The sequence below is a fragment of the Lepidochelys kempii genome, chromosome 20 (assembly GCF_965140285.1).
Source record: "Lepidochelys kempii isolate rLepKem1 chromosome 20, rLepKem1.hap1, whole genome shotgun sequence".
Classification (NCBI taxonomy): Eukaryota; Metazoa; Chordata; order Testudines; family Cheloniidae; genus Lepidochelys; species Lepidochelys kempii.
This window is the reverse complement of record NC_136399.1, coordinates 22709418-22733980: the sequence shown is the minus strand read 5'-3', so window position 1 is coordinate 22733980 and position 24563 is coordinate 22709418. Positions and strand designations below refer to the sequence as shown.

The window sequence follows — 24563 nt, the reverse complement described above, 5'->3', positions numbered from 1 at the left end:
GGGGGAGGAGAGGGGTCTGTGCAGCGCCTGGCACGAGGGGGCCCTTGATCTCACTCTGGGAGGGAGGGGAGGGGAGAGGTCTGTGCAGCATCCACCACCACGGGAGCCCCTCACTCTGGGGGGGAGGGGCCTGTGCAGGGGAGGGGTCTGTGCAGCGCCTGGCACAAGGAGGCCCTTGATCTCAGTTTGGGGGGAGGGGAGGGGAGAGGTCTGTGCAGTGCCCAGTGCAACGGGGGCCCTGATCTCAGTCTGGGGGGGGAGGGGAGGAGTCTGTGCAGTGCCCAGAGTGACAGGCCCCAATCTCTGTGGGGGTCTCTATACACTACCGTAATACACCTCATAACACTAGAATGCTAGGAGCAACTTCTTTAAGCCAGAGCCCTGGTTCAGCGGTGCCTTCTTAACAAAACCTTGGAGCAAAGGATTCTGGGATGGCACTGAGGAAGTCTGGTGGAGAGCATTGGCCTGGGGCCAGGGCGACCTGGGTTTGAGTCCCTGCCTCCCTGTGCAGCTTTGGCCAAGTCACTTCCTTGCTCTGTGCCTCAGTTTCCCCATCTGTACAGGGGCTCTAGGCTGTGCAGCTCCGTCTGCTGCAGCGGGAGGCACCCAGATACTCCGGCAAGAGCTAAACCCTAGCGTCGGCCCCTCCTTTGGAGAGCCAGCACGTGGGGAGCAAAGGATTGTGGGATGGAACAGGACAGAGAGAGGAGTCTTGGTGCAGGGGCTCCCCCAAGGGAAGCGGGGGCAGACGGAGGCAGCTCCCCACCTGGGCACTGGCTCAGCAACGCCCGCCCCACCCCCGATGCTGACAGCCCCTGGCTCCTGGAGCGGCTGGCCCTGACCCTGGGGGAAGCACAGCCTAGTGGGGATTTTCATACCGGGGTTTGGCATCCTCAGGGGCCGCTGTAGGACCGAGGTGAGCACCGTCCCCCCACTCTGGCTTAGATCCCCCCTCTTTTCCAGCCCCCATCAGCCAGGTACCATCCCACCTGCCTGCGTGGCTTTGGGCGACGAGTCCCACCCCTGGGCTGGAGCACTGGGACAGGGACTCTGGTCGCTGGGCTGCACCCCAGTACCTCTGACGGGATGGGCGCAGTTAACTGTGCAATCCCCGTGGGAGGTGGCAGCTGCTAAATCTATCATATGGATGGGAAGGAAACTGAGGCACCAAGGTGAAGTGGCTTATTACTGGACATCACTGCCCGCCCCGAGCAGGGGTAGAACCCAGGAGTCCTGGCCCCCAGGTTCTCCCACTCTAACCACTAGTCCCCACTCCCCACCCAGAAGTGGGGATAGGACCCAGCCATCCTGGCTCCCAGCACCCCCCTGCCCTGCTCTAACCACTAGTCCCTACTGCATGCCCACTCTACAGCCTCCACTTTGCCTGTGCTCTAACCCGTACGACTCTCTATGGCCCAGGGACCCCCCCGGACGCTGCAGACCCCGAACTCCGGAGCGAGTGAAGCAGCTGGGAGGGAGGAGTGGGGCGTGTGACTCCCATGGCACTGGGTCAGCAGCGGGGTGGGGAGCAGGCAGGGAGTTCTGAATGACCAACGTGGGAACCGGCCTTGGGGCCTGGCCAGCATCTGCTGGGGCCTGGCACTTGGGCGGAGCCACTGTGCTGAGCCGGCACCCGGAGCCTCTTAACCCCTTCCCCTCCGCCTTGTCAGGTGTGGGTGGCGCCAGGCCTGGCTCGCTGGGCCGGGAGGTGGGGGCTGAGTTTCCTCCTGTGTTAGAGGGGGAAACTGAGGCACAGAGTGGTGGGGACGAGACCTGCCTTGGATGGGATAAGAACTGGGAGCCTTGTGCTCTTCTCTGGGCTGCTGCCCATGCGCTGTGGGGCACCACTAGGCTGGGAGATGAGGCTGCACCTCCAAACTCAGAATAGGAGTGTGTCCCCCCCACCCCAAGTCTGTGCCCTAGGCTGCCCCCTTAGTGCCCTGACCCCGGCTAACCGCTCTCCCCCATTGCGTTCCCCAGCCAGGAAAGGGCTCGCTCCTGGGGGGCCACAGGGGGACTGCCCGCCCCACCCAACTAGCCCAGGGGAGCAGAGCTCAGACACAGCCCCCCTAACCCAGGTGCTCAGGAAGGAGGAGGCTGATCCCAGGCGCTGGGGAGGTGCAGCTCCCCACCCCTGGGGATGCACCTGCCCCTGGAAGGCAGCCTCTTCTGGGGTGGGGCAGCTGGGGGCCGGGAGCAGGAAAAGGAATCGAGCCGGGCGGGAGGCAGCCAGCCGGAGTGGAAGAACCGGCCCTGCCTGCCAGCACTCCTGTCCCCACGCTCCAGGGCTGGCCGCGGGCCGCACCCACACAGCTCCCAGGGACGGGCGGCACCCTGGCCCCGCTCGGGGCTGGGGCCTGCGCCCCTCATTTCGAGGCTGGGTGCACAAGGCCCCGGCCCCCTGCACCCCACTCCAGCCCAGCTGCCCCCCCACACCTAGCTGCCAGCCCCCCGCCCCCAGCTCCGGTTGAATGGGAAATCCCAGGCTCGGCTGACTTAACCCTTCGCGGCCTGGATGAAGTGCCAGCAACAGAAAGCTCCGAGCAGGAAACGAGGCAGCAGCTGCAGGAGCGGAGCAGGCAGCTTGGAAGGGGACAGCGCTTTGTATCTAGGCCAGGGCAGGCCGAGAGGGGTTAGAGCGGGGCGGGGGGGCTGGGAGCCCGGACTCCTGGGTTGTATAAGTAGGGGCATAGCGAGCAGATCGAGGGACGTGATCGTTCCCCTCTATTCGACATTGGTGAGGCCTCATCTGGAGTCCTGTGTCCAGTTTTGGGCCCCACACTTCAAGAAGGATGTGGATAAATTGGAGAGAGTCCAGCGAAGGGCAACAAAAATGATTAGGGGACTGGAACACATGAGTTATGAGGAGAGGCTGAGGGAGCTGGGATTGTTTAGTTTGCAGAAGAGAAGAATGAGTGGGGATTTGATAGCTGCTTTCAACTACCTGAAAGGGGGTTCCAAAGAGGATGGCTCTAGACTGTTCTCAGTGGTAGCAGATGACAGAACGAGGAGTAATGGTCTCAAGTTGCAGTGGGGGAGGTTTAGATTGGATATTCGGAAAAACTTTTTCACTAAGAGGGTGGTGAAACACTGGAATGCGTTACCTAGGGAGGTGGTAGAATCTCCTTCCTTAGAGGTTTTTAAGGTCAGGCTTGACAAAGCCCTGGCTGGGATGATTTAACTGGGAATTGGTCCTGCTTCGAGCAGGGGGTTGGACTAGATGACCTTCTGGGGTCCCTTCCAACCCTGATATTCTATGATTCTATGGTTCTCCCCGCAGCTCTGCGTGGGGAGACTTCCCAGCTCTGCCACTTCCCCTTTCCATGCCACAGCTCCTTGAGTGCCCAACCCATGGCAAGCGCCAAGTGGACCCTTGCCCCAGCGGAGGATGGGGCTCCGGTCTGCCCCATAGAGGCAGGGGTGGAAGTTGCCTGGCTGATCCTGGGTGTCACTCTCTGCCACGGGCCGGCGCTGCCCTGGGGGATGATGGGTCAAAGCCACAGGCAGGGGAGGGGGACTGGGGGGGGCCGAGGGTTAAAGCCACAGGCAGGGGGTGGGGGAGGATGAGGGGATAAAGCTGGAGGCGGGAGGATTGGGGGGGATGAGGGCTAAAAGCCGCAGGTGGGGGGGATTTGGAGGAGCTGAGGGGTTAAAGCCGCAGGCGGGGGAAGGGGATGGGGGGGACGAGGGGGTTAAAGCTGCGGGCGGGGGAGGGGGATTTGGGAGGGACGAGGGGTTAAAGCTGCAGGCGGGGGAATTGCTGGGGGCGGGGATTTGCTCAGGGTAAACCCAGAGTGGAAAAAACAGTTGGAAAACAGACAGATCTGGAGCCAGGGAGCTAATCCTATAATCCCCCAGGGCTAGCTGTGGGGGGCATCCCAGTGGGGTTCCCCCCCCCCACAGCTAGTTGAGCACGACGGAAGGGGGGGACCCCAAGCTTGATCCCAGAGCAGGAAGACAGGGTGGGAGGAGGAGCAGCTCCCTGGGCCCCCAGGACCCATTATGGGGTGGGGGGCAGCCAGACCCAAAGAGGCTACTGTAGAAGACATTGGGCAGCCTGGCAAAGGAGGAGACCTCCGGTCTCTTTGTGGGGAGGTGGTTCTCCACAGGACACTGAGCCCAGGGCTTAGTGCCCCATAGCATGGGGTGGGCCAGGTCCAGCTGTCCACAGGCTGGGTTACATGTGCAGCCCCATGCCCCTCGCCAGCCACTCATTGGGCTGCTGCCCTGTGGGTTGGGGGCCAGGTTGGGGAGACCCCCCTGGTTAGCATCCAGCTGGGCCTTTCAGGTATAGGCCAGACTGTGGGCGCTGAGGGGGGGGCCCCAGCGGATCCCCCAGCCCAAAGTGCGTGTGAGGGGGGGCTGTTTGAGTCCCTCCCCCCGCACTGTCCTCCCTGCATGTTGGTTTCTGGCCCCAGGGTCTGCTCTCCCTGAGTGAGGAAGGGTAGATTGCATCCTGCAGGGCAGGTTGTGTGTCCCCCACACCCACCCATGGCGGCTCTGCACCCGGAGTCATGGGAAGGGGGGCAGCAGGACCTGCTGGGAGTCACAGCTCTGATCAGGCAGCCAATCGCCCTGCCCATGGCATCTGTGGGTGCGCCCCAGCGTGCCCAGAGCAGCAGGATCACTGGGTAGAGCTGGCACCTTTCAGGGGCGCTGATGGGGCCCCCGAGGGCAAAAACACGCCCCCAGTCCATACAGGGCAGTGGGATTGGCTGGAGGCTGCTATCAAGGGGGATGGGCTGGATAGGGCCCACCCCCAGCAGAGCAAACTGCCCCTGACTGCACCTACGCTGGGCCTTTGGCCTCGGTGCCAGGCCCACGGTGCAGCCTGCAGTGGTGCAAACTGGCATGCCTGGCATGGAGGGGGCATGGAGGGCACTGGCCATGCCCCGCAGGTGAGGACTGAGGGGAGCCCAGGGCTGGGCTAGCAGGGGCTGCGGGTCGGGACTGAGGGGCACCGGAAGAGCTAGAGGGGCGTCCAGGGCTGGGCTAGTGCCAAGAGTAGGGGCTACAGCAAGGAGCGATGGCAACACCCAGGCCTCCTGCCAGCAGCCCACCCGGCTTCCCTGGCAGGTCTGAGAGCTGGGGGCCCGGGCTGGGGGAGGGGGCGCCTGGGCAGGTTTATTCAGAGGGGGCCGGAGCAAATCGTGTTAGTTAAAGGACAAAGCCTTGGGAGCGAGAGTGGTGGGAAAGTGATGGGGGGGGGGGAACGGGGCTGTGGGGCGCCAACTGGGTCAGGGCGGGAGGAAGGATCCTGCCCCTCCCGCCCATGCTGGCTGCACTGCGGGTCGGGGGCTAAGCCTGGCCGTGACTCTGCAGATCATGGCCTGGAAGCAAGAGGCCAGACTCAAAATGCTAGAGCTGAACTTGGAACCAGAGGTGCTGGAACTAGGGGTGCTGGGGGGCTGCAGCACCCCCTGGCTTGAAGTGATGATAACAACCCCAATCCATGGCTTCCGCCTCCAGCACCCCTGCTCGGCACGTCAGAACCCAGGAGTCCGGGAGGGAGAATGCTCTGCAGAACCCAGGAGTCCTGGCCGGGGGGGGGAGGTTTGAACACTTCCTTCCAACACTCAGATTCCACAAGGATCTTACACAGCCAGGGTAGTTGGGCCCCCCAGGAGACACCCCCATTAGGATGCAGCCCCCCTCTGCCCTGCTATGCAAGAGGCTGGGGCGCCCTGGCCCAGGGGGGCACTGGGAGGAGGTCAACCGGCACCCCGCTTTGACAGCACATCGCCCCCAGCAGGTAGGAAGGGCCCACAGCTGCAGAAGCGGCTGAGCAATCGGGGGAGGCGGAGCTGGGCCAAGGCGGGAGAGGAACAGGGCTGCCCCAGGCTGGGGGTGCTTTCCCAGGACTGACCAGGGAGCCCCAAGCTAGGAAAGTAGGAAGTGCCAAGCACCTGCCCCTTTGGGACCGAGAAGGCCAAAAACTCTGGTGAGACTCAAATCAGTGCCGGGAAACGAGAGGCCAAACTAGGGGCGGGTGGATCTTACAGAGATCCCCCCCCCCACTCCTTGGCCACCCCAGAGCCAGGGTCTTGGCCTGGTCTCGCTTTGCACATGCCCTCAGATAGCTAGGGGTCTCCAGGTCAATTCTCCATATCCAGGTCCCCAGTGCTCCAGGCACCCTGCTGCCACAGCCTTGCCTCAATTTCCCCTATGAGCAGACCAAGGAGAGCAAGTGTCCGGAGGGGAGAGAGGCAGAGGCTGTAAGGACCCGATCTTGGTGATGGGGAGCCCCTGGGCTCGATTCCCTGGTGGCTCACGGGGCCAGTTACACTTCTGGTGTGAAATGCAACCACGCCAGGTCCAACCTCTGCCCTGGCGGCACCGAGGGGCAGGGGAGAAGGCCCGGAAGCCCCTCCGCAAGGCAGGCAGAGCTGAGGGTCAGCAGGGGGCCAGCGGAGGGACTGGCAGAGGCATTGCCCCTCCTTTGGGGAAGCAGCCCCATCTTTAGCGCCCCCTGCATTGCATCCCGACTGCAAGAGCCACCCCGATCTAGCTGGGCCTCACCCTGTCCCTGGCAAGCTAGCATCCCCTTTAGCGTGATCCTTGACTGGCACGTTAAGCCCCCCCACACACACATACTCCTGAGCCAGAACAGGACAGATTGGATTTTCTCATGCTCCAACAGGCTGAGACACAGGATGCCTGGGTTCCATTCCTGGCTCTGCCACTGCCCTGCTGGGTGACTGTGGGCAAGTCGCTTCGCCCTGCATGCCTCAGTTTCCCCTCCCACCATGGGGCTATTGAGAACAGAAGCTCTCTGAGGCAGGACGTCTGTGCTTCTCTAGGTCTAAGTGCTGCCATAACCCCACCAATTAGCAACCTCTCTCCAGGTAATTACCCCCCCAAATCACTGAGGGATTCTGGGATGACCTCCAATGTATTAAAAATAGAAATTCCTCCCCACCCCCACGGCCCCATTTCGCAGCCTGTCAGAGAACGAGCTGGAGTTGTTAACGACAGTGTTTTGATTTTGCTGGTCTCCAGGAAGAAGGGAAGTTTGATCACAGAGCCGAGGGTTTATCTGCAGCCCCGATCACCGTGGGCTGAGCCCCAGCCTCCTAGCGGCGAGGGGTTCCGTCGTCTGGGACCACCTCCCCCAGTCTCCTCGTGGCAGGCAGTTCCATCGGCCTCTACGATAGCTCCACTGTGGGCTGGGGCCAGTCCCATGGGACCGGGGGGGATCTGAGCATCAGGTCTGCGGCCTTGAACGGGACCTGGCCTAGAGCCAGCCTGGAGCACGACAACAGCCAAAGCCTCCCCGGGTCACCGTGCCCAGCTCTGGGGCCAAGGGCCGGGGCATGGACTCATGGCCAGTGGGCACCCTTGCTGCCAGAGCCATCCGAGGCTCCAGGTGCCCCCAGGCGGCTGGGTGCCAACACCCTGGCCAGCATGGCTTTGCAGCTGCAGCAGTTCAGCCTGGCTGGGGCTAGAAGATGGGGGGGGGTGTTTAAAGGGACAGCAGCACCCACAAGGAAGTTAAAGGGCCGGGGAGGCCCCCTTGGCGGGAGAAAGACAGGCAGTGCCGTGTCCTCAGCCAGGCTGGGCTGATCATGTCCCAACTCCAGGCAGGAGTTTGGGTTTCACAGAATTCAGTTACAAAAAAAGGGGGTGGGGGGAGAAGGATTGTCGTATTTACATAGGACCTACCGACAAACAAAGCACCCGATTCTGCCCTCGTTCCCTGCAGCCAGCGGGGAAGCGCCATTTGACAGCAGCACAGACAAGAGCAAGAGTCAAGCCCCAGGTGTGCCACGCTCCCTGTGCCCCTCCCTGGCAGGAGCGGGGGACGAGGCAGTCCACGGAGAGGCTGAGTTGGTGGCATGTGGCAGAGAGGGAACAAACAGCCGCGCTCAGAAGCGCCACTGCGAGCAACGGTGCTGGGCAGTGCTGGGGCCAGGGCCAGGGGGAAACACGCCTGGCGGTGCCATGGCCGGCGGGGAATAGAACCCAGGAGTCCCAGCCTGGTGCTACTGGACTAAGCCATTTGCTGCTCCTTGACCCACTGCGGGTTCGAGCTGGTTTCCACCCTCTGCAGGTTCCGAGAGGAGCCCACCAGTGGTAGACCTGGTCTCTGGTACCTGTGGGGTCTGCTGCCCCCAGGCGCCGTACATAGACTCTCCTGCCCTATGCCCGACACATGCCAGGAGCTGCCACTGCTGCTGCCTGCCCAGGGCCTGCTCCGGGCGCTTCCCCGGTGGTGCTGAAAGCGCCGCGCCAGTCTCCGCCCTGTGCTGCCCTTCCCCAGAGCAAAGCCCCACCGCTCGGACGGGCACCAAGAGCCACCTGAGATGCAGCCACCAGTGGATTAGGGCTGGGGTTTCCACACAGCCCAAGGGAGTTAGGCACACCCCAATCCCATGGAGTCTCCTCTAGCCAGGCACCCCATAGCCATCAATGGATTATCTCCGCCCACCCAAGAGGGAGGGATCTGCTGTCACCCCCATGTATAGAGGGGGAAACTGAGGCAGGGAGGGGCAAATTAAGCAACACACCACACAGGGAGGCAGATCTGGGAAATCAAACCGCAGCATCCCAAGCCCCAGTTGGCTGCCCTGCCCCCTTGGATTCTCCCTCCGCCCCCCCCCCAGCCTGGCATCCCCCCGCCAGGCTAGCAGAGCTCAGTTCTGTTTCCTTGCTGACTCTGGACAGGTCCTGGGTTCCAGCAGGGGGTAGTGCCCCCCTCCCCGCACTTTGCCAGGCACAGAGCTCCTCGCTAGTTGGGGGAAGCTGGCAGCTGTTCTCAGGAGCTGGAAGAGAAGTGCCAGGTGGTGGTGGTGGGGGGGCAAACGGATCTGATCTAACGACCCCCCACTACACAGCTAGTGCTTCACAGCCCCCCCCACGGGCCATGCAGCCATAGAGGGAGGGCCAGAGAGCGAGGTTGGACTCGGGGGGTGGATACAGCCTCGGCACCCTGGGGTGGGGTTCAGGGACTCTGTGCCAAGTGAAGTCAGTGGGAACGTAACCGCCAGCCGCCCTCCCTGCTGTGGGGAGCGGAGAGCCGAGCCTCACGCCCCGGCAGACAGGAGCGTTGGATCGACTGCATTAACTCGGCCTGTCAATTATTCATGTGCAGACAAAGACACCGCGATTCCTTCCCGCCCCCCTGTATTAACCAGACATGGCCTCCCCTCTCACCGGCCATCCCCCAGCACCGCCCGCCTCGCAGCACCAGTACCCCGTGATCGCCGGCCCCCAGCTCCCGTGCGGCGCAGAGAAACCCATCTCCTCGCGGCTCCCCAAAGAGGGGGAGACTGCGCCAGCCAGCCAGGACCACTGCCCAGACACGCCCGCCACTGTAGTCGGGGCCTCACGCCATGCCCAGCGCAGCAGGGAACAGACACAGCAGGAGCCGGAGGGGAGGGGGGCAGCTTAAAAAAAAAAAAAGAAAATCACCTGACCCTGACCAAGTGAGGATTTGTAGATTTCGAGGCCAGATGAGAATGACCATCGAGTCTGACCCCCCCAGCCCACAGCACGGAGATAGGGAGGGTGGACCCAGGAGATCTGCATTCAATTCCCAGCGCTGACATGGACTCCCCATGGCACCTCACTCAATTGCTGCGTGACTCAGTTTCCCTCATGCCATAAAATGGGGATGAGATGAATCCTCCCTTTATCAGTTTAGACTGGGAGCTCTCTGGGGCAGGGATTGCCTGTGCAAAGCCTGCACAATGTCCCCCGCACCCTGATCTGGGCCGGGGGCCCCTGCAGCACCGGGCATAGCCAGCGCCTCCCCAATGTGGGTTGGGGGCGCGTACAGCACCTGGCACAGCCAGCACCTCCTTGATCTCGGCCGGGGGCGCGTACAGCTCCTGGCACAGCCGGCACCTCCCCGATCAGGGCCGGGGGCGCGTACAGCACCTGGCACAGCCGGCACCTCCCCGATCAGGGCCGGGGGCGCGTACAGCACCTGGCACAGCCGGCACCTCCCCGATCAGGGTCGGGGGCCCATGCAGCTGTTTCCAGTATACAAAACAAACACAGGCCACAGAATTTCCCCCAGCCCTTTCTGCAGTGGGGGGCGCTATTCCCACCCTTCCTCATGGGGCCGCTAGAGCCACCTGGGTCTCTTAGGATGACGTCCTGCCTCATCTTATTGATGCCGAGTGACAGAGGATCCAACCCGGCCCAGCCTGGCTGCTCAGATCCCCCAGCTCAGTCTGGCTGGGCCCTTGGGCATGGTGGGAGGGTGGGGAGTCCCCTTCCCCTGCAGTATGGGGCTAGGGCAATGTGAGTCCTGAAACGCATTGGTTGGAAAGTGACTGGGCTCAGTCCTGGGGGAATGTAACGGCCTGGGCTCCCCCGCAGGTCGGCCTGGAGATCCCTGCTGGCCTTGGACACCAGGACATTCAGCGCCCGCCCTACGGAGACGTTGTATCCCAGTCTGAATTTGCCGGCACCTCAGCCCCCGGATGACGGCCCCTGGCCGATCTGCAGCTCTTAGAAGGCCCAGGATCTCGCCAGTGCTTCACTGGGGACTTGCAGAAGCCCTGGGCTTTGGCTGGCCGCTGCTCCCAGCCCGCGGCTCCTTGCTGCTGCAAACCCTCCTCCCCTTCAGCACAGCGGGCACCGGCTTTTTGAAGTTAACAAAATTAGCCACATTATACGGGGTATTACGGTACGACCTAGGCACCCCTGTCATGGCCCAGAACCCCACTGTGCTGGGCGCTGTGCATTATTTATTAAGTGTATTACGTTAGCACCCAGGAGCCCCAGTCATTGTACAGTGCCGAGCATAACGGGGCTCCGAGGTGCTACAGTAACACACTTAATAATAACGTACAGCGCCGAGCACAACGGGGTCCTTGCCAGACCCATAACACAGCTCTTTGGGGCAAGACCCCGCTCTGACAATCTACACAGACAGGAGCCAGCAAATGTGGGCAGACAGGAGTGAGCACAAGGAAACAATGAGACAGCGATAGCCTTCTGGGTCAAGTTACTTACGCAGCACAGGGACTGGTGCCATTAACAAAACTCTGGCTCATTAGAAGCCCAGGAATATTTTACAAAGCTCTTTCACTCTCTCTGCTATCGAGGCTGACTGTTTGCCTCCTGCCTCTCTCTGCTCAGACTATTAAATATATTATATATATATATATATATATATATATATATATATATATATATATATATATATATATATATATGAAGTCCCTTTTCAGTTTTGCTCATTGTCAATTTCATTTTTGGGTTCTCCTTGGGTGCAAGTGGCTAATCTGGTCTTTAAATGAGGGAGATCTCTCTACTGCCTCTGGGTTTTGTTACAACACCCGAGACCCTGCTGGTTGCAGAACAGTGATCCTGGAATGGGCCCCATGCAGACTGACCCCCTCAGGGCTCTGTGAAGGCCCAGGAGATTGTCTGTGGTTTGGGGCCAGGCTGGAACAGCCAGCTTCCCTTTAAAGGTTAGGTTCAACACTGCAAAGGACTTTGTTTGTCTTTACGTTTTACAGAAACTGCTCAGAGAAACGCTTGCTATTTGGATTACATTTTTGGCTCAAGGTCCCATTGTCGGGATCCAGGTTTTTGCTTCCCAAACACAACAGCATGAGAGCCAGGTATTATGGAATCAAAAGTGAAACTAACTAGCATGGGCCAGTGGAGGAGACCCGACTAGGAAGCAGGACTCCTGGGTTCTCTTCCCAGATCCGCTGTGTAACTTTGGGAAGCCCTCTGTGCCTCAGTTTCCCCATCTGTAAATTGGGGAATAATGAGATCCACAGAAGAGCTGGGTAACAGATTTATTATTCAGTCCTTTAGAAAATGCAAACGAGAGCAAAACCGGGCCAGAGCATCTCTTCCAGTCCCGTCAGCCAGGCAAGGGAAAGGGCTGCCAGTTCTGGATCAATATAACAGCTTGAATAATTGACAGGCTGCTAACAGGGCAGGGAAGGAAGGGTTTTTTAGCCTACTGATTTTTAGCCTGACAGCGATCTTTTAAACAGGCAGCCGAGGATGACCATGGCCAGGCAGGGGCCGGAGGCAGGCTCCGGAGCCATCTTGGCCAACACACCTGGGGTTGAACCAGGGACCTCCCGAGCAAACAGCAGCAGTTGCTGCAGCTTGAGCGAGAGCACCAGGGCTCCCCTGGAGCACACCCTTGCTGGTAGGGTTTACAAAGGTCCGTGCACACACAGCTGTGGCCTGGGCCCTTCTCCCCATGGCCGGTTCCTGAGCCAGAGCCACAAACGGCACATCCCCCAGCACGGCAGAGTTCTCACTCAGCTGGGCCCCGCGGGCACAAGCGGGAAGCGAGCAAAACCACAACAACCGGGGATGTTCCCAGGGGACGGGCCAGCGCTTGTCATGCCACGGAGCAACCGCTGGGGAAGTGATTGTAAGAGCGTCCGCCCCATCCCCCCACCAGTGCAGGATCAGGGCCCCTAGAGGGGAGGGTGCCCTATGGGGCGACGCCGCATCTGACCCATCCCCGACCCAGCTAGCACAGAACCAGGAGCTCCGAACAGGGAAGAGAGCAATGCCCCATCTGTCGCCTAGCATGGGATGGGGCACCCTATAGGGGAAGGTGACCCTATAGGGGATGGGGGGGACTAACCCACTCCCCCAGCTAGTGCATGAGCAGGCACCCCATAGGGAAGAGTGATCCTATAGGGGACGGAGCATCAAACCCAGCCTTCTCCCAGCTAGTGCAGGATCCAGTCCCCTATAGGGAATTGTGACCCTATAAGGGCTGGTGTGTCTGACCTCCGTACCCTCCCCAGCTAGTGCAGGATCAGGGCCGCCAGAGGGGATTTCACCTCGGTCTCTGTCACTCAGGTAAACACACATCCGAGCAGCGCAGAGGGCTGAATTCTGTTCTCACTTACAGCAGGGCTGGCCGGGGGTAACGGAGCAGGATCTGAACCAGGGCCGATGAGTCCAGATTTACACCTGCGGGGTCAGTGCCCTTAGAGGTTCAGCTGTTGCAAACAGGGGTTCAGTGATAGGGAAAGGGAGCAGCTGCACTGGGAATCTGGAAATACCGCGGGGGGTGGAAATAAAAGAAACCCGCATCTAATTCAGGGGATGGTCACGCACGCAGTGCTCTCTAGGGCCAGATCTCACAGCACCCACTCTTCAGCTGCATCAGGTTTTGCACCTGTCTCCTTTGTGGCCATGCCCAGGGTGGGGAGGCTGCGAGAGCCGGGGGGTTGTCATACAGTCAGGTTCTGGGTCTGGATTCTCCAAACTGACCCATACCAGAATGGAGGGAGGGATGGGAAGAGAGGCAGAAGTTCCAGTGTCTGGATGGGCAAGGCCTGGCAGGGGGGCACAGGGACTTCAGAGAGATGCAAGGCAGATGGCACTGAACTTGTAAGTTGAAATATGTGCGTGAGCGACACGGCCCAGCTGGCCAGGGAAGGCCTGTAGCTCCCTCCCCCACCCCCACCTTCCTCCCCCAGGCCAGACGCCAGCAGCGTTTCTCTGGCTTTACACAAATGGCGAGAGCAGAACCTGGCCCAGCCGGGGGCCTGCATGTCCCACCTGCATCATGGGGGTTGCCCCACACTCCCCTTCCACCATGGGGGGGGGCAGCTGGGCATATCCCAGATGTGCAGGGGGGCCCCACAGGAATAGGCCCCACCCCCCTGCATGTCCCAGATGTGCAGTGGCGATAGGAGGTTCAACACCCTCTCGTGCAGGCTCCAGATGTGCAAGTGGCTCCAAACCCCCCCACAGTGACGCTGGAACAATTTGTATAGCGGGGGTGCTGAGAGCCCTTGAACAAAACCGTAAACCTTTTATACGATGAAAACCACTTCAGGCCACTGGGTGCTACCCCCCCCCAGCACCCCTGTCTCCTATGCATGTTCCACCTCCCCCCTTGCAGATCCCAGATGGGGAGGGTCCAACCGCCCTCCCGTTAGAGATCCCATATATGCAATGGCTCAAATCCCAGGTCCCAGGTCCCAGACATGTTGGAGGGGCTGCCCCCTGGCGGCTGGGGACGAACTGCCCGCCGGCCACCGCTCTTACCTGAACGGGGTCGTTGGCCATCTCTGCCCCTCGCCTCCGCACAAGCCACCGCGGCTGCTTCTTCCTCCTCCTCCTCTTGGGAAGGCTGCCGCTGCTGCTGTTCTCCAAGGGGGGCCCCCCCCTCACACCCGCCCCTCCATCCTCCTCCCCCACTCCGGGCTGCGGGGCGGGCACCGTGCGCGGAGCCCTCGCTGCAAGCCCCCAGCCCCTCCCGGCGGGGCAGGCGGGGACCAAGGAAGAGCGAGGAGCTCCCGGGGAACGTTCGATCTGGGGCGGCTCGCGCCGCGGCTGCTCCCGGGGAACGTTCGATCCGGGGCGGCTCGCGCCGCGGCTGCTCCCGGGGAACGTTCGACCCGGGGCGGCTCGCGCCAATGCAGCTACCGGGGAACGTTCTATCCGGGCGGCTCGCGCTGCAGCCGCCGACCCCCCCCCCCCAGTCCCCAGCGCGCCCTGCTGTGTCCCTCCCTCTCTGGGTCCCTAACTTGCCGGGCTGGTCACATGACCAGGGTGGAGGGTGGGGGAACTGGGAGGAGGCCGCTGGCTGCAGCAGGCGGCTAATGGGGGCGGGATCCCGAGGCCCGAGACTGCGGGGATTGCAGCTGCCGCCCGGGGTCCCTTCCCTTCCTCTGCAGATTAAGGGATTAGCAGCTCAGGCCCGGGAGAGCCCGAGCCGTCCCCCGCCGTGGCGGCATCGCCCGGGCTGCCTGCAGAAGGAGTCTGTCCACCCCGCGCCAAGGGGTTGCACCGAGAGCCGTTGCATGTCCTTATGAATGCGGGGGTGGTTCCTGGGGCGAGGAGGGGACGGTGTATTGCATTGGCCCTCCCCTCCCCCACCGCAGCTGCTTCCATTGCACCGTGCCCCACAGCTGCTCTTTCCAGAGTGATGCTGCACTGACCCCAGATCGGCTTCCTTTGCGCTGCCCAGCCCCCTCCCCAGAGCCCTGCCTATGACACACAGTTGCGCAGCTCTGATTCCACCCCATAGAGGGCACCGGCGACCTATGTCCTAGTGGAGTTAAATCAGTGATTCTCCAGGTTTTTTTCCATACCCGAACTGTGTACCCCACCCAGCCCCCCAGGATCTAAACCAGGAGCCCCCCCCACTTCCCCTTTATGATGCTCTCGACTCCACTCCCCGCCCCCCCCCCCAACACACACAGCAATCCAAGCCCTTGAAAGTTGAGAACTCCCGGGCTGGCTAGTTTCACTTGAAATCAAGGACAAAAGTTTGCAATTCCCACAAGAGAAGCCAGGCTAACAACTCAGCAAGTGTTCGCGCACAACTACAGCGGCTGGGTCTGTTCCAGAGCAAGCGCGGCCGCTGCCAAGTTAATGTAAGTCCTTGAAATTTAGGTAAAAAAAAACCAAAAAAACAGGGAGGAGGATTAACCCAATGGAAAGAGCGAGGGGATTCAGTGCTGCGTTTGAATGAAAGGAGCTTTGTTTGCGCTCCCTATTGGGCTGGGCAGAAGCAAGGGAAACAAAAAAGGAAATTGACGAGAAAGAGAAAGTGAAACTGACCCACTGCACTTCACAGCCCACAGAGGAGGTTGGATTAACATGTAAAACAAGCGGGGGGTGGTTGTTTCATAAGAACAGCCACGCTGGGGCAGACCACGGGTCCAGCCAGCCAGTAGCTTGTCTCTGATGAGAGGATGTCTAAAAACCCGCAGCACCAAATCTTAGAGTCAACTGCTGGGGGTGGGGGGGGGTGTAAAAATTTCAGCGTGGATGGTCAGGCTGAGGCATGGAGACCCCTGGCTATGGGTCTTTTATTGCAGAGGACACTGCCAGATGCTTTAGAGAGGGAATGGACAGAACAGGGTAATCTCTAGTGATCCATCCCTGGTTCATAGAATATCAGGGTTGGAAGGGACCTCAGGAGGTCATCTAGTCCAACCCCCTGCTCAAAGTAGGACCAATCTCCAATTTTTCCTCCTAGAGCCCTAAATGGCCCCCTCAAGGATTGAACTCATAACCCTGAGTTTAGGAGGCTAATACTCAAACCACTGAGCTATCCCTCCCTCCAATTGTCCAGTCCAGCTGGTTGTCCAGTCCCAGCTTCTGGCAGCTGGAGGCTTAGGGCACCCAGGGGATGGAGTTGTGTCTCTGACCACCTTGGCTAGTAGCCATTGCTGGACCTATCCTCCAGGAACGTGTCTCCTTCTTTTTTGAACCTGCTTATACTTTTGGCGACATCCCCTGGCAACGTGTTCCACAGACCCACTGTGTGTTGTGTGAAGAAGAACTTCCTTGGGTTTGTTTTAACTCGGCTGTTTATTCATTTCGTTGGTGACCCTGGTTCATGTGTTACCTGAAGGGGTCAATAACACTTCCCTAGTCACTGTCTCCGCCCCAGCCATGATTTTGCAGCCCTCTACCACATCCCGCCGCAGTGGTCTCTTTTCCAAGCAGGCCAGCCCAAGTCTTTTCAATCTCTCCTCATCTGGCAGCCATTCCATCCCCCTGATCATTTTTGTTGCCCTTCTCTGTACCTTTGCCAATTCCAATAGATCTTTTTGGAGAGGGGTTCCTAGAACTGCAGGCAGTATTCAAGCTGTGGGGGCACCATGAATGTATATCGGGTCCTGCTCTTCTGGGCACTGGGGAGGCCTCAGTTGGGGCTGAGGAGAAAGGAGGGGAGGGACTGATAGTCTACAAATATGTCCCAAATTGTTGTAAAGAGGGCGGTGACCAGCTGCTCTCCACGTGCACTGAATTAGGACAAACCATAATGGGTTTAATCTGCAGCAAAGGAGATTTAGGTGAGATGTTAGGAAAAGCTTCCTGGCTGTAAGGACCATTCAGAACGGGACCAGGCAACTTCCGGAGGCCGTGGCATCCCCATCACTGGAGGTTTTGAAGAGCAGGTTGGACGAACCCGTCAGGGATGGGCTGGGGTTATGGGCTCCTGTCTCAGTAGGGGGATGAGCTAGTGACCTCTCCAGGTGCTTTCCAGCCTGATGTGTCAATGATTTGGTGAGTGAAATGGATGAGAGCAAACAGCATAAATAGGTTGTAGGCCTGATCCTGGCAGTGTGAGCATCCTTACCCTGCTCTCACAATCTGTACATCCCGAGGCGCTTTACCAGGCAGGTCAGTATCATCACCCCTGTTTTACACATGGGGAAACTGAGGCACAGAGGGGTGACAGGACTTGCCCATGTCACCCAGTGGGAGAGCCAGGAATAGCACCCAGGTCTCCAGAGTCCCAATCCAGTGCTCCATCTGTTAGGCCAATGGGATGCCCCAGGCAGGCACACCAGAACACATCTGAAAGTGAACAAGCCTGGCCCTGTCCACTTTTTGCCATGGGCCCGGCCCCCCACCCTGCCCCCCAAGGCCCCGCCCTCCAGCCAGGCGAGAAACTGGAGCCTTGACCGGGTAACATGGGCCCAGGAAGATGTGGGGAGCCATGGACCCTCCACCTACCCTGGGCAGGGGCCCCAGGATATGAGCACATGGGCTGGGGGCTGTTCTCAGGGCCCCCCCCACCCCAGGCAGGTAGAGGGGCTTGGTTCCCGGGCCAGCTCCAGCTTCCGGCTTGGCCGGGGGGCAGGGTCTCGGTGGGAAGAAGAGGGACAGGGCCAGGGCCATGGAGGGGGCGGGGCTTCGTGTGCCCCCCGCCTCTTTTAGGAAGAATTTGTCGCCCTTTGCCCCGGGTGCCTAATTATAAATATTTGCAGGAATGGGCCCGAAAAGACTTCAATGAGCTCTGAGGAAGCAACATGGTCTAGTGGGTAGAGTACTTGACTAGGAATTCGAGGACTAGGATTCTCTTCTCAGCTCTGCTACTAACCTGCTGGGGACCCTGGGGCTAGCCAGTTCGCTGCCCTCTGCCTCGGTTTTCCCTCCCATCCCTTGTTTTTTTCTACCGGAACTTCTCTGTGGCCAGCGCTGTCTCCCGCTATGTGTCTGTACAGCTCCTGGCACAATGGGGCTATTGCAGTCAATTATACAGCTCCCATGACTGTTGTGTGTGAGCACCTTACACTTTTAACATACTCCCTGGCAAAGAACTTTGTTAATGCAGAGTTCAGCCAAACTCCACCCTCTGAAAACCCAGGAATTGAGAGTTCATCCATTCCTAGATGCCAAGGCCAGGGGAAACCGTTGTGATACTAAACTGGGAGGAGTGGTAGATACGCTGGAGGGGAGGGATAGGATACAGAAGGACCTAGACAAATTGGAGGATTGGGCCAAAAGAAATCTGATGAGGTTCAATAAGGATAAGTGCAGGGTCCTGCACTTAGGATGGAAGAATCCAATGCACCGCTACAGACTAGGGACCAAATGGCTAGGCAGCAGTTCTGCGGAAAAGGACCTAGGGGTGACAGTGAACGAGAAGCTGGATATGAGTCAGCAGTGTGCCCTTGTTGCCAAGAAGGCCAATGGCATTTTGGGATGTATAAGTAGGGGCATAGCGAGCAGATCGAGGGACGTGATCGTTCCCCTCTATTCGACATTGGTGAGGCCTCATCTGGAGTACTGTGTCCAGTTTTGGGCCCCACACTACAAGAAGGATGTGGATAAATTGGAGAGAGTCCAGCGAAGGGCAACAAAAATGATTAGGGGTCTAGAACACATGACTTATGAGGAGAGGCTGAGGGAGCTGGGATTGTTTAGCCTGCAGAAGAGAAGAATGAGGGGGATTTGATAGCTGCTTTCAACTACCCGAAAGGGGGTTCCAGAGGATGGCTCTAGACTGTTCTCAATGGTAGCAGATGACAGAACGAGGAGTAATGGTCTCAAGTTGCAGTGGGGGAGGTTTAGATTGGATATTCGGAAAAACTTTTTCACTAAGAGGGTGGAGAAACACTGGAATGCGTTACCTAGGGAGGTGGTAGAATCTCCTTCCTTAGAGGTTTTTAAGGTCAGGCTTGACAAAGCCCTGGCTGGGATGATTTAACTGGGAATTGGTCCTGCTTCGAGCAGGGGGTTGGACTAGATGACCTTCAGGGGTCCCTTCCAACCCTGATATTCTATGATTCTATGATTCTATGATCAACTGACCCCCTGTACAACGCAGGCCAGAAAACTTCCCCAAAGCAATTCCTTTGGAACGAGAGATCTTTAAACAAAAGTCATCTTGATCATCTAATTGCCAGTGATGGAGGATCCCCCACACCCATACAACCTTAACTCTGCCCCTGGCATAGGCCAGAATTCCCTGGCTGCTCTCCGGCTGCATTCGCTGAGCTGGGTGCAGCTGCCCTGAAGGGTGGAGCGATTAGCTGGAGCTGCTTGTCAGAGCTGTGATTGTGATATGAGGAGAGCCGGGGGCTGTCTGAGCCCCACCCCCATGCGTGAGATCAAAGGAAAGGGGCGCACATGCCGTGTGAAGGAGCCAGAAAGCCCAGCTTTGGCCCAGAGTTCTGTGAGACGCAGAGAGGCTAAGTGACTTGCAGACAGACACGCAGGGAGCCTGTAGCAAAGCAGGGAACTAAACCCGTGGACCCCACGTCCAAGGTCAGCACCATAACCACTGGGCAGGTTCTGCGCAGTGGGGTCCGGACCTGGCCTGGGGCGACTGCAATTCCAATGACACGCTGTAAAGTGTCTGAAGCAGGGGGCTGGTTTTATGTCATGTCCGTACAGCCCCTGGCCCGACGGGCCCAGTGAGCGCCGCTGCAGGGCACAGCAGAGTCAGGATTCACACACAGAGCCCAGCATTTCCCACTCGTCCCCTGCTCCGTGGTGCAACCCACCTGCGCGGCTGTCTCTTCAAAGGGTCCCGCTAGCTCCCAGCACCGAGACGTCCGAGCTGGCCAAGCCATGGGGCGCTGGGCCAAGGGGAGGGGGGTAGTACCTCCACGCAAAGGTTCAGTGGCAGACAGCGCTCGTGGGCATGCAGCCGCCCTGCTGCAGCCTGTGTCTGCCCAGCTCTGAGCGGAGCGCCTCGCCCTGGCTCCCCCTCTCCTTGGTTCATCTTCAGGTTTGGTCCTTTTCTCAAATGTGATTTGTTTGTGTGAGTCTAGCCATTTATGGACTTACAGCATTCAGCGGTCATCCACCTATCCATCCCCAGGCACGCTCTCTTTCTCTCCCCATAGTATCTACCTGTCCATCCCCACGCACCCCTCTCATCTAATCTGTCTATCCCCATCCACCCCCTCTATCTATCTATCCCCATATACTCCTCTCATCTAATCTATCTATCCATCCCCATACACCCCTCTTTCTAGCTATTCCCATATAACCCCTCTATTTAATCTATCGATCCCCATATATCCCCTCTATCCATCCCCATACACCCCTCTCATCTAATCTATCTATCCATCCCCATACACCCCTCTATCTATCCATCCCCATACACCCCTCTCATCTAATCTATCTATCTATCCATTGCCATACACCCCTCTATCTATCTATCCCATACATCCCTCTATCTATCCCCATGCACCCCTGTATCTATCCCCATACATCTATCTATCTATCTGTCCATCCCCGAGCACCCTGCTCATCTATCTATCTATCTATCTATCTATCTATCCCCATACAGCCCCTCTATCTATCTATCTATCTATCTATCTATCTATCTATCTATCTATCTATCTATCTATCTATCTATCTATCTATCTATCTATCTATCTATCTATCTGTCTCCTTGGTATCTAGGCACTAGCATCAGAGCACCAGGTCTCCTTGTGCAAAGCCTCCCCGTGGACACCAGAGTTGTAACTTTTCCTAGCGCCGCAGCGCCCCCTGCTGGCCAGTCCCCCCCACCCCCCCACTGCGGGGCCCACCATTTACGCCTTTTCTTTCTAACCCACCGGGTTTCCGGGTTTCTTTTGTTTAATTTCAGGGCAACGAGTGAGGTGCTGGGGGCTAAGGCCCTGCCCCCCCGCAGCGGCACTGGACGGGCCTGGAAATGGCTCCGGGCGAAGGTGCAAGGCCCAGCGGGGTGAGACCTGTGCTGTTGGGGTACGTGTAGCTTGTCGGGTGCAGGGTGGCTGTAGCCGCGTTGGGCCCAAGAGAGCCAAGGTGGGTGAGGTCACAGCACCCAGCCGGCCACTGCACCGCTGTGGGGCACTGGGGCCCGCACTGACAGCCAGGGGAGAGCACCCCCTCCTGAGCCCCCACCCCCCTGCCCGCAGCACAGCACCCCCAGATATCGCACAGGAGCCCGCACTGACAGCCAGGGGAGAGCACCCCCTCCTGAGCCCCCACCCCCCTGCCCGCAGCACAGCGCCCCCAGATGTCGCACAGGAGCCCGCACTGACAGCCAGAGGAGAGCACCCCCTCCTGAGCCCCCACCCCCCTGCCCGCAGCACAGCACCCCCAGATATCGCACAGGAGCCCGCACTGACAAGCAGAGGAGAGCACCCCCTCCTGAGCCCCCACCCCCCTGCCCGCAGCACAGCGCCCCCAGATGTCGCACAGGAGCCCGCACTGACAGCCAGAGGAGAGCACCCCCTCCTGAGCCCCCACCCCCCTGCCCGCAGCACAGCGTCCCCAGGTGTCGCACAGGAGCCCGCACTGACAACCAGGAGAGAGCACCCCCTCTTGAGCCCCCACCCCCCTGCCCGCAGCACAGCACCCCCAGATATCGCACAGGAGCCCGCACTGACAGCCAGGGGAGAGCACCCCCTCCTGAGCCCCCACCCCCCTGCCCGCAGCACAGCGCCCCAGATATCGCACAGGAGCCCGCACTGACAGCCAGGGGAGAGCACCCCCTCCTGAGCCCCCACCCCCCTGCCCGCAGCACAGCGGCACCAGATGTTGCACAGGAGCCCGCACTGACAGCCAGAGGAGAGCACCCCCTCCTGAGCCCCCACCCCCCTGCCCGCAGCACAGCACCCCCAGATATCGCACAGGAGCCCGCACTGACAGCCAGGGGAGAGCACCCCCTCCTGAGCCCCCACCCCCCTGCCCGCAGCACAGCGCCCCCAGATGTCGCACAGGAGCCCGCACTGACAGCCAGGGGAGAGCACCCCCTCCTGAGCCCCCACCCCCCTGCCCGCAGCACAGCGCCCCCAGGTGTTGCAGTGGGGCCACGGGCCAGCACTGACAGCCAGGGGAGCATGGCGCCCTCCTGAGCCCCGCACCCCCCTGCCCGCAGCACAGCACCCCCTAATGACAACATCCCTTCTCTGCAGATGTATTTAAAGCCTGATGACAGAGCCTAGCTCCCGCTCATCCCACATCCAGAACGAGGCCAGCCTGGGGCTTGGTAGGGTGGAATCATTGTCTGCTTCGTTTGATAACGAATCCCCCCTGTTTACACATTGCCCATCGGTCTGCCATATGCCCAACATTCCTGCGTGGGTGGGGAGCGTATGGGCTTCTGGCACGGAGAGTCGCCAGCTGGGCTCCCACCCACGAGGCTGCAGCAAGGACACCATCAAACTAATGCAGGCCACTTGGGATCTACATTGCTCACAAAGCCCCAGGGTGTTACCGGGGGTGCTTCAGGGAGTGGGGAGATGGTGCTCTCCCTTGGCACTCAGCGCTGACCCCAATGTCCCGGGTGATTATCCTGTAAGCTGGCTGGGACCGGCTGGATGAGGCATGCACAGAGGTTCCTGGTCTTTGACTGGCTGGATGCAGACGTCGTAACAAGCCCCAGCAAATAGCAAGACCCAATTCTGCTGCAGTGAACCCACAGATCCTACAGCAACATGAATTGATCTCGGTGCCATGGGACACCTGTCACTCCCACACTCTGCCCCTGCACAGAGCCTCGCTGCCTTGCTCTGTCATTGGCTTCACTCCACCACTGCCCACTGCCTCCCGTTGGTGCGTCCAGGGAAGGGGGCACCTTGTAGCCAGCTTCACTGTCTCATGTCCGAGACTGTCCCGGCTCCCCCCTCTCCCTGGCTTCAAACGGGGCTCCTGGACAGTGCAGGGAGCGTGCCCTGTAAACCAGTTATCACTGGTGGGGAGCCATTGTGGGGAGTGCTGCCGAGCAAGCAGAGCAGCTGCAGATCAATCCCAGCAGGGCAGGGAGAAAAAAACCAACCAACCAAACAGACAAAAGATAGGTGATTAGCAGCAGGAAAATGATGAATTCCGTGGTGGAAACGCTCTGTCTTGCGGTATCTTGGAGAACGGCCCAATACCACAGCTGTGCAGCCCGGGGGGCGGAGGGGAGGGCTGTTTGAGATGAGCACGGCATCATGCCTCACACCACTCTGCTAGAATTCTTTGGGGGATCAATACACATGTGGACAAGGGTGATCCAGTCAGTGGATATAGCATGCTTGTGTAATGCTGAAAGACTGGTTGACGGCGGGCAGGATCGAACTTGGGATCGCTCGAGCTAAATGCATGAGCCTCTCCTGCGTGAGCTAAAAGCCGCGTGGCCCTTAGCTAAGGCTGTAGAGAAGACTCATTCATCTCTTTCTAAGCGGTCTCGGTGCCACTAGATGGGACAGAACGCCACACCCAGGACGCGTGTGGGTTACACTTGGACTTGCAGAAGGCCTTTGACAAGGTCCCTCAGCAAAGGTGCTCAAGCAAAGTAAGCAGTGATGGGATAAGTAAGAAGATCCTCTCATGGATTGGTAACTGGTTAAAAGACAGGAAACAAAGGGTAGGAATAAATGGTCTGTTTTGACAATGGAGATGAGTAAACAGCAGGGTCTGTGCCGGGACCAGTGTTGTTTAACATTTCCATTCATGACCCGGAAAAAGGGGTGAACAGTGAGGTGGCAGTTGGGAGATGATATAAAATTACTCAAAACGGTTAAGTCCAAAGCTGATTGCGAAGAGTTACAAAGGGATCTCACAAACCTGGGTGACGGGGCAACAAAATGGCAGATGAAATTCAGTGTTGAGCAGTGTAAAGTAACACACATTGGAGAACGAAAGCCCCACTGTACATACAAAGTGAGGGGGTCTAAATTAGCTGCTACCATGCAAGAAAGAGATCTCGGAGCCATCGCGGATACTTCTCTGAAAACATCCGTTCAGTGGGCAGCGGCCGTCGAAGAAGCGAACACAATGTTGGGAACCATTAGCAAAGGGATAGAAAATAAGTGAGGAAATATCGCAATGCCACGATATAAATCCATGGTCCAGCCACATCTTGAATACTGGGTGCAGCTCTGGTCACCCCGTCTCAAAGAAGATATGTTGAACTGGGACAGGTGCCGAGACGGGCAACAGATATGATCAGGGGGACGGAACCGCTTCCGTACGAGGCGAGATTAAAAAGGCCGGGACTGTTCAGTGTAGAAAAGAGCTGACCGAGGGGGGATATCGACACAGGGGACTATAAAATCAGGAATGGGGTGGAGAGATTGAATATTTGCCCCTTCACGTAACACAAGAACCCGGGGTCACCGGATGAAATTAACGAGCAAACGGAAGGACGGGCTTCTCCGCCAAGGGCTGGGACTGGGCTTGGAGCAGACCCTGGCCGGGTCCATCAATGGCTGCTAGCCAAGGCGGCCGGGTTGGTCCCCTGGCTGCCAGCAGCCCTGCCCATCCCCAGCTAAGGCGCCTGCCCACCATGGCCCAGCCTGGCCCTTCTGTGCCTCCGATTCTGGCTGGGAGCCCCTGCTCCTGCCAGCACTCAAGATGGCGTCCCGTTGCCTCCCAGCCCAATGGTGTCTTTCTTT

At 59.1% G+C, this 24563-nt stretch overlaps 1 protein-coding gene across 1 annotated transcript in view; it reads right to left on the bottom strand.

The window, feature by feature from the left end:
* Positions 1 to 14878, bottom strand: part of PKN1 (protein kinase N1) — a 35051-nt gene extending 20173 nt beyond the window's left edge. Inside the window, exon 1 of the mRNA XM_078849706.1 lies at positions 13999 to 14878. Within this exon, the coding sequence (XP_078705832.1) occupies positions 13999 to 14019 (21 nt within the window). The 5' untranslated portion in view covers positions 14020 to 14878. The remainder of the gene's footprint in view (positions 1 to 13998) is intronic.
* Positions 14879 to 24563: the final 9685 nt, after the last annotated feature.